General features: G+C 34.2%; 1 protein-coding gene across 1 annotated transcript in view; it reads right to left on the reverse strand.

Annotated features, from left to right (window-relative positions):
- Positions 1-14,479, reverse strand: part of LOC106462795 (soluble guanylate cyclase 88E-like) — a 66,956-nt gene that overhangs the window by 14,107 nt on the left and 38,370 nt on the right. Inside the window, exons 5-7 of the mRNA XM_022390139.1 lie at positions 12,585-12,714; positions 5,335-5,481; positions 4,524-4,670 (exon numbers count right to left, since the gene is read on the reverse strand). Of these exons, the coding sequence (XP_022245847.1) occupies positions 4,524-4,670; positions 5,335-5,481; positions 12,585-12,714 (424 nt within the window). The remainder of the gene's footprint in view (positions 1-4,523; positions 4,671-5,334; positions 5,482-12,584; positions 12,715-14,479) is intronic.

Here is a 14,479-nt window from a genome sequence, read left to right on the forward strand (position 1 = left end):
TTCTATACGTATTTGAAGAACTTGTAGCAATCCACCACAAATTTAAGTATAAAGGCTTGGTTTGGTCTGATATTTCATTGGTGGTAGTGTCCAGGCTCACAGACACACACCCCAATGAAAGAATAGACCACTATAAGTTTTTACTTGTTGTTAAACAAATGTTTAAACAACTCTACTTATTCAATTACGTACAAGCTGCCCATTGTCGGCTAAAAATACAAAGAATTAAATTGTGGCGGATTGCTACAAGTTCTTCAAATACCTATAGAATGATAGGTTTCTTTTTTGTGAGTGTAAAACACGTAAATACAACAGTTTGATTTACAAAATAATAAGTTAACAATTGTGAAGGAGTGACAAACTACTAATAGCTTGAAATTTAAATTTTCAACTGAACAGTAATTTGTGCACATTTGGGCTGAACAGTCTGTTTAAAGATTCAGTTAAATCCTTTTTAGCTTGGAATTGCTGACCAGAGGGAAGGCAGCCATTCAACAACACCCGCCCCTACAACAAGGTATTTTTTTTAAACTGATTAACTGGGTCAACTATAACTTTTGTAATGGGCCTAAAGTTGAATGTGTGTTTGGTGTTCAGCCATATCACGTCTCGTACCCCCGATTCTTCGCCAACCATTAGGCCACGCCCCCTCCAATTACAGCTTGAACCCGCATTAAATCCATCTACATTTTTTCCAGATTAAAAGATATCCGAAAACATGTATGTCTTGAATAAATTACTTTTCATTTGACGAATAAGAAGCAAACAATAGGCCAATTGTACATCTTGTACCTGTAAAATTGTACAGGTTTAATTGTACATCTTGTACCTGTAAAATTGTACAGGTTTAATTGTACATCTTGTACCTGTAAAATTGTACATCTTGTATCTGTAAAACTGTACAGGTTTAATTGTATATCTTGTACCTGTAAAATTGTACAGGTTTAATTGTACATATTGTACCTGTAAAATTGTACAGGTTTAATTGTACATCTTGTACCTGTAAAATTGTACAGGTTTAATTGTACATCTTGTATCTGTAAAATTGTACAGGTTTAATTGTACATATTGTACCTGTAAAATTGTACAGGTTTAATTGTACATATTGTACCTGTAAAACTGTACAGGTTTAATTATACATCTTGTACCTGTAAAATTGTACAGGTTTAATTGTACATCGTGTACCTGTAAAATTATACAGGTTTAATTGTACATCTAGAATTGAATGAAATGAAATGTAATTTTCAATCATTGATAATTAATCTATTTCATGCAAAAAATACTGTGTTAAAAATAATATTGATTATCTTGCATACTTATATTTTATTACTTAAAGTTATAAGAAAGAGGGCTGAAAATTGTGGATTGCTGAGAGTGTTTGGTTTTGTCAACTAGAAAGTATCTTTGTTATGTCTTCTACATAGCTGCATGGGTTCGTTATATTTTCAGCTATATAGCGATGAAATTGTTTTTTCTTTCTTTACGCGTAGTATTAGGGAAGAGAAGAAGTAATATTTCACAGTTAGGCCAGACAAGTGTTGAGATGAGTGCAAGGCACACAGGGGAATTGTAATACATTATGGTTAGAAAGGATATTTTTCCTGCTAAGTGTTGGAATTAGACTTCCAAAATTTAATAAATCATTCATAGATATACTGTTAATTTGGAGTTAGGATTCTAAAATTTAATAAACCAATCATAGATATAGTCTTAAAGTGCAGTTAGGCTTCTAAAATTTAATAAACCAATCATAGATATAGTCTTAAGGTGCAGTTAGGCTTCTAAAATTTAATAAACCAATCATAGATATAGTCTTAATTCGTTTATATATATGACCTTAAACCAAATTGATCGGATGAAACTGTTATTTTGAAATGATAGGAAAATAAAAATTTCTAAAACGAATCACGAAATCGGTGTTTTTGTTATGTGATTCTCCAGGAAAGCTTATAGTAGAATTATATGGCTGTATCCAGACTTAATTGTGAAAAATGGTATTGGATCCGGAGAAAGGATTAGACGCTCAGTGTAGGACTAATGTTTGGTATGCGTCATCTCACCGATCGATACGATACAGTCTACAAGCCTTATTACAGTTAATGTCTGTTCGAAGCTAAAGTGCACTTGATAGTCATATATATTGTTTAAATCTTTTAAATATAGTTTGGCTGCTGACATAACACCAGTCGGCATTCGCATTTCTCTTTCTTTGTTTCTCTCTCTCTCTCTATATATATATATATGTATTACAGCAAATAATAGCATTACTTCTAGTACCTATTGAAATTTACAGTGCTAACACGTTAAACCATTAGAAGAGTCTTATCAACTACAATGGGCAATTTCTTGTTTCTTTGAACCAATTTTGCTTTGTAGCTGACATATAGAAGATAAACCGTTACATATTAACATTATATAATATTTCAAGGTAAACTAATAGATCAGATATATATTTTATCTAATTTTTACAGATAATGATTAACACCCGATTTGGTGAACTTCTAGATGACAACAAAAAGCAACACAAAACACCGGGTCTTGATCTTGTAGATGATATTAAGACATTACAAAATACCAGAATGATCTTTTGATTTAGATACAAGCTATAGCACCAGATCTTGATCTTGTAGATGATATTAAGACATTACAAAATACCAGAATGATCTTTTGATTTAGATACAAGCTATAGCACCAGATCTTGATCTTGTAGATGATATTAAGACATTACAAAATACCAGAATGATCTTTTGATTTAGATACAAGCTATAGCACCAGATCTTGATCTTGTAGATCATTGTTGTTCTGTGTATTCACGATACCGTTTTCTAAGTCATGTACTTCCTTTATTAATCTGATGCAGTTAGCTGTGCCGTGACAGTCCTTCGTCCACTGGTGGGTCAGCTGAAAGTTTAACGACGTACAGTGCTAAGATCCTGGGTTCGATTCTCCGCGATGGACAGAGTTCAGATAGCCAACTGTGTATCTTTGTATTAAGAAAACAGCACCAATTCCTAAAATGCAGTTCTAATAATTTAAAATAGGAAGTCATGAAGACATTTTGTGTGTGTGTGTGTGTTTTATCGTAAAGCCACATCGGTCTATTTGCTGTGTCCACCAAGGGGAATCGAACCCCTGATTTTGGTGTTGTTAATCCATAGATTTACCGCGATTCCTCCAGCGAGCCACCTTGTCACAGGGAAATGTCGGGCACGTGATAAAATATTTTATGAAGCCTAAAGTCGATTTATGTATTTTTGTTTTAATTTTTAGTGTGTATCACACTTCACATTATTTTGTAAGCACTGAAATATAATAGAAGGCGTTTGATGTGGTTAAAACTGAACGAATTTGAACATGTAGAGCTGAGCCTTGCACATTTACTAAGATATGTGGTTAAAACTGGACGAGTTTGAACTTGTAGAGATAAGCCTTGCATATTTACTAAGATATGTGGTTAAAACTGAAGTGCAAGGCTCAGCTCTACAAGTTCAAACTCGTCCAGTTTTAACCACATATCTTAGTAAATATGCAAGGCTTATCTCTACAAGTTCAAACTCGTCCAGTTTTAACCACATATCTTAGTAAATGTGCAAGGCTCAGCTCTACAAGTTCAAATTCGATTTACTAAGATATGTGGTTAAAACTGGACGAGTTTGAACTTGTAGAGCTGAGCCTTGCATGTTTACTAAGATATGTGGTTAAAACTGGACGAGTTTGAACTTGTAGAGCTGAGCCTTGCATGTTTACTAAGATATGTGGTTAAAACTGGACGAGTTTGAACTTGTAGAGCTGAGCCTTGCATATTTACTAAGATATGTGGTTAAAACTGAACGAATTTGAACATGTAGAGCTGAGCCTTGCACATTTACTAAGATACGTGGTTAAAACTGGACGAGTTTGAACTTGTAGAGATAAGCCTTGCATATTTACTAACATATGACCAATTACTCTTCATTCTACTATATGGCTTCTTAAATTCAAATCACAAAAATATAAGTATTAATCCAGCTCATACAAATAAAATAAGCACAATAAGAATTACAGAACACATTACCTGAATACCTGTATATATATATATATGTTCGATAATTAAGGGGATAGCTGTTTAAAATAGTTACATAGTTCGGAAATTTTGAAAATATGATAGAAAGGTTAACAAATACAGATTTAATTTCTTATCAAAGCGTTGAAATAGGTGATATAAATCATTTTAAATACATTGAACTATACTTTTACCTATTTAGGTGGCGCTACGAACATTTTGATGGAATACTTGACTAAAATTCAACTTTCTGAACAGCTACAGCTAGAAAGTTTTTTTTTAAACAATGAGTACTCCTAAATTAATTGTGGGTAGAATTCCATAAAATTTAGATACCAATGTAAAAGTAGTATCATTAGAGTTTTGTTGAGAAAAAAGATCTCCTAAAGCTTTCTGTTTGCTTATACAGCATAAAGAATGCGAAAAACTAAAGCCGGTGTAACATAAAAGAAGGTCTCTTAAACTTTGACATTTTGCTCACCTTATATACGCCGTGTCTTTCTGTCAGTTTGTCAAATAAACTATACATAGAATTCAACATGGTAACCACTTCCATCGGCGTGATTCTAGAACAGATCTCTGTAAACGTTATGACGTCACTAAAGAGGATGGTTACTGAGTCGAATTCCTGGTGGAAGGTAATAAATAAATAAAAAGGTTTTAGAACAAATAAAGGGGAATTGAAATACGAATTTTGAAACTCCCCATCAAGAAACGTAATATTATTCAGGTAAATTAGTAGGTATTCATTGCAAGTAAAATTAGGGTTATCATTCGGTTACTATGTCAATATTGTTAAATACAATAAAATATGCACATTTACTTACTGTATTTTACAAAGTTAAGTAAATTCGCGATGTTAAGTAGTTCCCATAAGGCTACTCTATTCTGATTTGCTCATTTTTAACACGTAGCTTTAAATAAGATGATTTTATTGGCTCTTTTCTGAATTCAAAACTGCAAATTGCTGGAAGGTTTTCAACAGAACTAGAATGCTTTCTTTTTGAGACACTAAACAGGGGGGATGGAAGCAGCTTTAAAGACAATGTATTATTTAATTATTCTATATATATATATATATATATAAGTGAATAATTATCAAATTATTTATGTTTTGTTATGCTTTGTTTATTAGTACGACTGACTCAGACATTTCTGGTATTTAAACTGGATTATTTTCTTCCCGATTTTCCCTAGTGGCTTGGAGAGTTATGATGACAGAATTCTGAGTTCGATCCCATCAGTGGACACACTACAAATAGCCAAGCTATGCGAGGAAACATAATTCTTACCTGACACGTGTCTACGGATGCTTCTCCTTTCCTAAGCCTATCAGCTACTTGTTTGGGTATCATTTGGTACAACAGTTCATCAGTCCTTCTCATCTCTTTGTCCAACTTTTTCATGGACTTCTCCAGCTGTTGACTTTTTTTAAGTTCCTGTATATAACAGCGTAATATTAGTCATTCCACACACACACACACACAAAAAGCCGGCAGAAATCTAAATCGTTTTTCTAATATTTCAGTGTTTTGAAAGGCCGTTAAAATACTCTGTTTTTTATAAGCTAATTGATAAAGTTACAGCGATGAAGGATACGTAACCATAAAAGAAAACATAGTTACAGACTTTTAATTTAACCAGATTTGTCGATATAACGGTACTGTCAACAATCAGCTAGAAAATTATGGGTTCTGTAATGAGGTTTTATGAGCGAGGTTTGCGAAAATTTTAATGTGTGGCTAATAAATTTGCATTATAAGCCTGTATTCTTATATCAGGGTATTGTTGAGGAAGTATTAATAGAAAATATGCCTAAAATATAACTGTATTTTTTCTATAATTTTTTATATACTCTAGAATTGAGAACTGTCCTTTCTTTTCAGCTCTATCTAAAACACGAATGTTTTCTGAACATTTTCGTTTTAAACTAGACGTACGTAAAAAAAAACAATTACATAAAGACCCCCCACTGCTTCAGTTTCAAAACTGTTTTACTTTTTGGTAGCTAAGCTGTAGGGGGGGGGGATGGTAGCTAAGAGTGGCATCCAGGGAGCATTATGTATAGAATGGAAAAACAATAACGGTAAATGCATCTAGAAAGCTACATCAGGTTATACGTCAGACAGGGTCGAATGATTGGCTGGTTGATAAGAGTTTATTGGCACAAAGCAACGTGGCTATCTGCGCCAAACAACCGGTATAGAAAGTAAAATAATACAACAAGGTAAAATTACAAAATAAACCTAAGCTAAACTATGGCCGTAAATGAGGTTAAAAATTAAATCTAATGAAAAAGTCCAATAGCTCGTAAAAAAAAGCTAAAATCACGATCAATCTGGACAGTGTCACCATCTCCAATGACACTGATCAACTAAAATGTCACAAAGGCCACACATCGGCCTGCAGAGAAAGATGATTAGCCACGAAACAGTGGCTAATGCGTAGCCTACACAAGACAACCTTCTTCCCTCCGATTCTTATGGAAACAAGACGACCAAGCAAAAACAGTAGATTTAATCCGGAAAAGCTTCTTATAAAGATGTTCACTCCAAATCAACTACCAACCGGGCAAATTAAGGCGAGGGCTATTGGGCCTGCAGCCCCATGTCCGGGTTTATAAACGGGCCGTTATGAGGCTTAGTATTTAGTCGCGACCATAATAAGCTCGGTAAAAAAACTTAGCAAAAGAAATTTATAACAACAAAATACCTGGTAATCACTGATAGCATTGAAACCAACTCATGGTAGAACAAGGTAGTTCTACAGTCACTCCCTTCCCTCAAATATGTTGTGTCCCAGTGATCAGTAGTAACAACTTTCAGATCAGCAACAGGGTCGCTGTCTTGGCTAATCTAAAAAGTAATTGATTCGTCATTTTCTTTTGTCCCAGTTCATTTGAGAAGCACAAACGATTTACTAAACAATTTGAAAGATCTTCTGTTCCCTCAACCCTCTCTCTACCCCTCCAATCCTATTTATGAAGAATTAGCAACCATAGTGGACACCGCAGAACAACATCACGTGGATCTAAGTCATTGTTTGTTTGTTTTGAATTTCGCGCAAAGCTACACGAGGGCTATCTGCGCTAGCCGTCCCTAATTTAGCAGTGTAAGACTAGAGGGAAGGCAGCTAGTCATCACCACCCACCGCCAACTCTTGGGCTACTTTTCTACCAACGAATAGTGGGATTGACCGTCACATTATAACGCCTTCACGGCTGAAAGGGCGAGCATGTTTGGTGGGACGGAGATTCGAACCCGCGACCCGCAGACTGCGAGTCGAGCTCCTTAACCACCTGGCCATGCCGGGCCCCTAAGTCATTTTGGCATTTCTATGGAACTTTTAGAAAAATGTATTCATTTTATTCTGACCAATAGTTATTTTCAATTAGATAAAACATAGAAAAACAACAGGGTTACCATGGCTTTTGCTGTAGTATTTATTCATAGCTTAGAAAGTAGTCCACTAACTTCATGATCCAAAACAGAATGGTGAGAATCCTGTCTTGTGGTTAAGATATAGTAATGACATCCTTGAAAATTTGGTCTTCTATCTTACACGGACTTCAAACTTTTCTTAGACACCTGAACAGTGTACATCCAAACGTTTGCTCTCGAACACTCAGCGGATGATAATCATTTCGGTTTCCAAGACGTCCTTTTTTATTATTCCCAAAGCAAACTTGTAACAAGCGTGTACCAAAACCGAGTTCTCTACTCTCTTATTAACATCACCATATTTATTGAAAAAAAACAAAACACCATTTACAGAACAAGTCATTAAGAAATACCGTATGTGTAATTCTAAAGAAATCAAAGTTAAGGACATATGTTTGATCTGAATAGTTATCCAAACAGTTTTAGTTGTGATACAAATTATGAGAGCTATTAAGATGATGCACAGGAGAATTAATATACTTTCAAAAAGGATGACACACGTAAGTTTGTGTCATGAACTGTTTTCTTACATATGTGCTAAGCTTAAAATACGCTTGCGATCAGTTGTCCGACGACGGCTATCTGTGGTAACACTCCCGACTTTAGCAAATAGTCAACACCACCCACCACCAACTCTTGAGTTACTCTTTTACCAATGAACAGTGGGATTGACTGTCACATCATGAGACCCCCACGGCTGAAAGGGCTAGCATGTTCGATGATAGGGATTCGAACCCGCGACTCTCAGGTTGCGAATCGAGCGCCCTAATCACCAGGCCCAGTTGTCCGGTGATCAGGCTTACCTATTAAAATTGTACAAAAAAAAAGGGTACAACACTTAATATGAGTTAATATGATCTGCATAAAGTACTGATAATGTTTCCGAGAAAAGGACGGGTTTCACTAAAGATGAGAAAACAGGGGGATAGATGCACAGCGCGTAGTGCCATTGAGAATTTTAAATCTCGTGCATTACAATACACATTTGTTGTAAGGGCCTTAAACCAGTTTAATAAAGGCACGAGTGCAGTAGCGGATAGTTAGTTAAAGAAGCATAGCAGACATACGTCTAATTGTCCTTTATAAAAAGGAATTCTGGGCACATCTAATGATTTTCTTGATTGTAAATACAGGAAAAAAAAACTTTACTGATTTCTAAATTCAAGCCAGAAATCAGTCGAGATAACGGATGGGCATTATGTAATAGTTGTTTGTTTGTTTTAGAGCAAAGCCACCTTGGGCTATCTGCTGTGTCCATTGCAGGGAATCGAACCCCGGATTTTAGCATTGTAATTTCGTAAACTTACTGCTGTTCCACGTGATATGGTTGTAGCTTCTGTAGTTGTACGTCTTTCCTCTTACAGTATTTAATCTATACATGGATTCTTTTCGGTCATTTTTTAATTCGATTAACTATTTTATTAAATAGAAAATCACTTTTTTAACCTTGCGTGAAGTAAGAAGTGTTCTTTAGATTATGTGCTTTAGTGTAAGAGCTTTATTGACTAACGTCATTATTATTTTATTTTCTAAACAACGTAATGTTTTTATACCTCAAACTTTTGTTTGTAATTAAGCTACACAATGGGCTATTCTGTGCTCTGCCCACCACGGGTATCGAAACCCGGATTCTAGCGTTGTACGTCCGCAGACATACCGTTGTGCCACTGGGGGCACTTCAAACTTTTTCGTAGCCACCTTACAATAAAAAAAACTTGAATTTTTAGATTAAAAAGCGTTGTTTGTGCCAGTGTATAGCTTTATAAAAGTCTCTCTTTCAGCGTTTTTTATATCAGTCATTAAATCTAGATTAGTTTTTTGCTATAAACTTTAACTCAAGTTTATTAATGAGATCAATTAAAAAGATGCAAATAATGACAAATTTGTTGGTAAATAGTTCCATATCACCATTTAGCCTTTCTATATAGATTATTGTAGTTTAAATAAATTTTATCTCCTACCGGTGTTTTAAGGAAACAAAATAACCCAAGTTCCTTTTATTTATAAATATTGAATAATAATCTGCGCAACTTTTACATTACTCATACATAATTCGAGCAGCATGAATTAAATATCAGCCAAACAAGCATGCCATGAAAAGATAAAAAACTCTAGATTCTAGACTTAATGACTTGCTCTTAGAGAGAAAGAGAAAGAAAAAAAACAGCTACATTTTGTGTTTCTAAGAATCTTTTTCGAGGGAACAGAAGGAAGACCGTCTAACTTTTTTGAGAAATAAGCTCTTGCAGAATAACTCTATAACCTCAAACACAGCACCGAGAACGGCTTGAATATATTTTTATGAACTCAGTACTGTATGTGAGCGATTTCTTGTGTAGTGTTTGACAACAAATTTAAAGGCCCAGACATATTTTTGAAACATTTTGTTGGTCCGGAAAAACTGAGCTTTAAGGAAATATAAACTTTGTCGGGAATAATATTTCAAATTAACTATTTATTTATATATATATATATTCTTGCTAAACGAGATACTTGTTGCTTATTTCTATTAATCTGAAAAAGATATGGAGCGGATGTTTTTAATATGATGTAAAATTGTATCGATCTGTTCAAAAACGTAAGAATAGCAACATTTGGAACACATGTGAAATAACAATGCAGTGACTCTATAAGTCACAAGTATGGAATATTAATAATAACTTAACTCTATACACGAGACAAAACTGTTGACCAGATTAGGTATATTCTCACATGTGTTGTCATCCTTCTAACTTATAGAGTCACTGCATTGTTGTTACATCCTTGTAACTTATAGAGTCACTGCATTGTTATTCCATCCTTGTAACTTATAGAGTCACTGCATTGTTATTTCATCCTTGTAACTTATAGAGTCACTGCATTGTTATTCCATCCTTGTAACTTATAGATTCACTGCATTGTTCTTCCATCCCTGTAACTTGTAGAGTCACTGCATTGTTGTTACATCCTTGTAACTTATAGAGTCACTGCATTGTTGTTACATCCTTGTAACTTATAGAGTCACTGCATTGTTCATCCATCCCTGTAACTTGTAGAGTCACTGCATTGTTATTTCATCCTTGTAACTTATAGAGTCACTGCATTGTTGTTAAATCCTTGTAACTTATAGAGTCACTGCATTGTTATTCCATCCTTGTAACTTATAGAGTCACTGCATTGTTATTCCATCTTTGTAACTTATAGAGTCACTGCATTGTTGTTAAATCCTTGTAACTTATAGAGTCACTGCATTGTTATTCCATCCTTGTAACTTATAGAGTCATAGCATTGTTATTCCATCCTTGTAACTTATAGAGTCACGGCATTGTTATTCCATCCTTATAGCTTACAGAGTAACTGCATTGTTATTCCATACTTCTAACTTATAGAGTCACTGCATTGTTATTCCATCCTTGTAACTTATAGAGTCACTGCATTGTTATTCCATCCTTGTAACTTATAGAGTCACTGCATTGTTATTCCATCTTTGTAACTTATAGAGTCACGGCATTGTTATTCCATCCTTATAGCTTACAGAATAACTACATTGTTATTCCATACTTCTAACTTATAGATTCATAATATTGTTATTCCATTCTTCTTACTTAGCTGAAGTACTTACAGACGGAACTTATGAAAATATATTAGAGCTATAAAAATTGAAAAATGAAAACAAAACAATGAAAGAAAAGCAGATAAACTTCAAATCGGAAAATAAGCTTTAGAAACGTTTTCGAAGCAATATAGGACGTAACTATTATTGATGCTCTAAGCAATTTGTCTACCTGAGTAATGAAAATATATGCAAGTACAACACTACAATGCAAGAATACAAACAAATGACGATGGCAGAAAGATTTGGAGAAAATATTTATGGTCAATAAAATAATTCAAAACTTTGATTTATCGGCTTAATCGACCCTGTTTGATGTTTCCACCCTGAACGCCCCCTTTTAGTGACACGTGGAGTAGACGGCCAGGTCAGAGACCTCGAGGTTCAGACATAGTCCTCTCTAAGTAGAGCTGCTGACCAGAAGCCTTCACAACTGAAATACCAAACGCGTTCAGCAGCATGAGGAGGGGGCTCGATCCTTATACCTTCTGATCGACCACCTGGCACGCTACCAACTATGTCAGAAATTAGACTTAGGTATTTCCAACACAGGTATACCTAATAATTCTATCTATGTAGATCTTCCCCGGTGGAACAGCTGATCCACTGAGGGACTTAGCCAGTTGAAGTCCAGATGAAACGCCGAAATGAGTTAATGAATTCGCCTATTAACACCTAACTACACTGTCGTAATGTGTTGTAGAAATGGACGAAGACCAGAAGATCTGATGTGGAACTTAGGACTATCTAAAATTAATTATCGTTCTGTCCTTATGAGCTTTCAAGCGAATTATGAAATAAAACAACATTCTGACAATAACGTATCTAACTTTATCAGCTATATTTTTGTACACGTAAACCTCCGTTATTCTGTTTTAGGTTTGTTTTAGCAGGCTTGATGGCAAATGCTCAATACTTATAATGCCCATAATCCACTTTTAATTGGGAAAGTTGTTATTGCAAGACCGATAACTTATTGGTCAAAGGTCAGATTCATTTAAGCAGAGTAATCTTTACTTTTTTTTGCAGTCTTTACTTAGTTGATCCAGGATCAATTTTAGTTCAGTAGATTGTTTTATGTAGCATGTACACACCTGTCCCAAGTACAGTACATTGTTTTATGTAGCATGTACACACCTGGCCCAAGTACAGTACATTGTTTTATGTAGCATGTACACACCTGGCCCAAGTACAGTACATTGTTTTATGTAGCATGTATACATTGTCTTTTGTAGCATGTACACGCCTGGCCCAAGTACAGTAAATTACTGTACTTGGGCCAGGTGTGTACATGCTACATAAAAGCTACAAATGACAATGTAATGTACACACCTGGCCCAAGTACAGAACATTGTCTTTTGTAGCATGTACACACCTGGCCCAAGTACAGTACATTGTCATTTGTAGCATGTACACACCTAGCCCAAATTTAACATATTGTTTTTTGTAGCATGTACATTTGTCCACGTTCAGCCCACCTTTTGTGAAGCCCGAAGAATCCAGTGCTTACTTGATCTAACGCCAGCTTCAGTTCAGCAGATTGTTGTTGATGAGCTAGCACCATATCCCTGCTAAAATCATGCATGCTGAGGTCGTTGATAAAGATTTCAGTCTTGATCATGGAGTCCAAGTCTCTAATACTGAAAAAAAAAGAAATCGTCAAAAAAATAGTGAAGTCCCGAAAGAAATTATCTGTTATGTGGCAAAAAGAATAGAGAAATGTAGTGAAATTTGACAGATAGGTTGCGGTTTTCACAAGTCGTTCCAAAATCCCCCCTGTTAACACTTTAGTTGTTGTGATGAGATCAAGAAAAGTGTGATTCTGTAAAATTAGTTAAGTACTTACGATAAAGATGTGGTGATCAGATATCAATTGTTGTCATGACAGTAGCCTAAACGATTACCTACATGTAATTATTAATAGTAAGTAATTTTACTAATATTTTTATTTATTTTTTATATATTTTGTTTACTTATATTTATAACTAGATACTAATTATGAATTCATTTTTATCTTATATTTTTCGACTGTTAATCTGCTTCCTTCAACAGGGAAGTCCTGAAAAGGACTATTTATTATTAATTGGTATTGAACGGAATTCGATCCTGGGTCTTTATGTTATCTAGCCGTAGTGTAAAAGCCATTAGTAATTAGTTGCATAATAACTAATTAAAGAATATTACAGAAAAACAGATGTAATTAATAACAATAATAAAATTTGTTACTAATTAATAAGTAGACTTAAGTGATCGTATAGGCAAATAACCATTTAAAGTCGAAAAGTAAAAGAAATATAAATAAAATAGTCCTTAGCATAACGTCTTGTACACAATAAAATAGTCCTTAGCATAACGTCTTGTACACAATAAAATAATCCTTAGCATAACGTCTTGTACACAATAAAATAATCCTTAGCATAACGTCTTGTACACAATAAAATAGTCCTTAGCATAACGTCTTGTACACAATAAAATAGTCCTTAGCATAACGTCTTGTACACAATAAAATAGTCCTTAGCATAACGTCTTGTACACAATAAAATAGTCCTTATCATAACGTCTTGTACACAATAAAATAGTCCTTAGCATAACGTCTTGTACACAATAAAATAGTCCTTAGCATAACGTCTTGTACACAATAAAATAGTCCTTAGCATAACGTCTTGTACACAATAAAATAGTCCTTTGCATAAAATAGTCGAGGAAAATTTTTCTTTTAGGACTATAAACATCTGTATGTTGTATGCCTTTATAAAAAATATACTTGAAATAACCAGAACCAACTAATAAACTTGATCAAGATTTTACTTTTTTCTGTATTTTTGATCTGTTTAATAATTATTAACGCTTGATGTGGCACTATCACCTATTTTATAACAGTTTTGTTTCTTCAATATTTCCCACTTCTCGAGACAAATATTTAGTAATTTATCGCGTGTGTGTATATATTATATGCATAGTTATTTTATTACTAGTTGTGAAATTTATCAGTTTGTTTTTATCGTATTAAATCTTTTATATTTCAGGTGTATATATTTTTCTATTCTGATGTCCCTTTTATGAACTATAATATTTCTTACAGCGATAACATACGTCACCTTCAGCAACTGTTGACGAGGTAATTATATCCTCAATATAAAAAAATAACATACCTCACCTTTCAACAACCGTTGATGAAGTAATTATATCCTGAACATAAGAAAAATAACATACCTCACCTTTCAACAACCGTTGATGAAGTAATTATATCCTGAACATAAGAAAAATAACATATCTCACCTTTCAACAACCGTTGATGAAGTAATTATATCCCGAACATAAGAAAAATAACATATCTCACCTTTCAACAACCGTTGACGAGGTAATTATATCCTGAACATAAGAAAGATAACATATCTCACCTTT

The sequence above is a fragment of the Limulus polyphemus genome, unplaced genomic scaffold, assembly GCF_000517525.1.
Source record: "Limulus polyphemus unplaced genomic scaffold, Limulus_polyphemus-2.1.2 Scaffold1254, whole genome shotgun sequence".
Classification (NCBI taxonomy): Eukaryota; Metazoa; Arthropoda; class Merostomata; order Xiphosura; family Limulidae; genus Limulus; species Limulus polyphemus.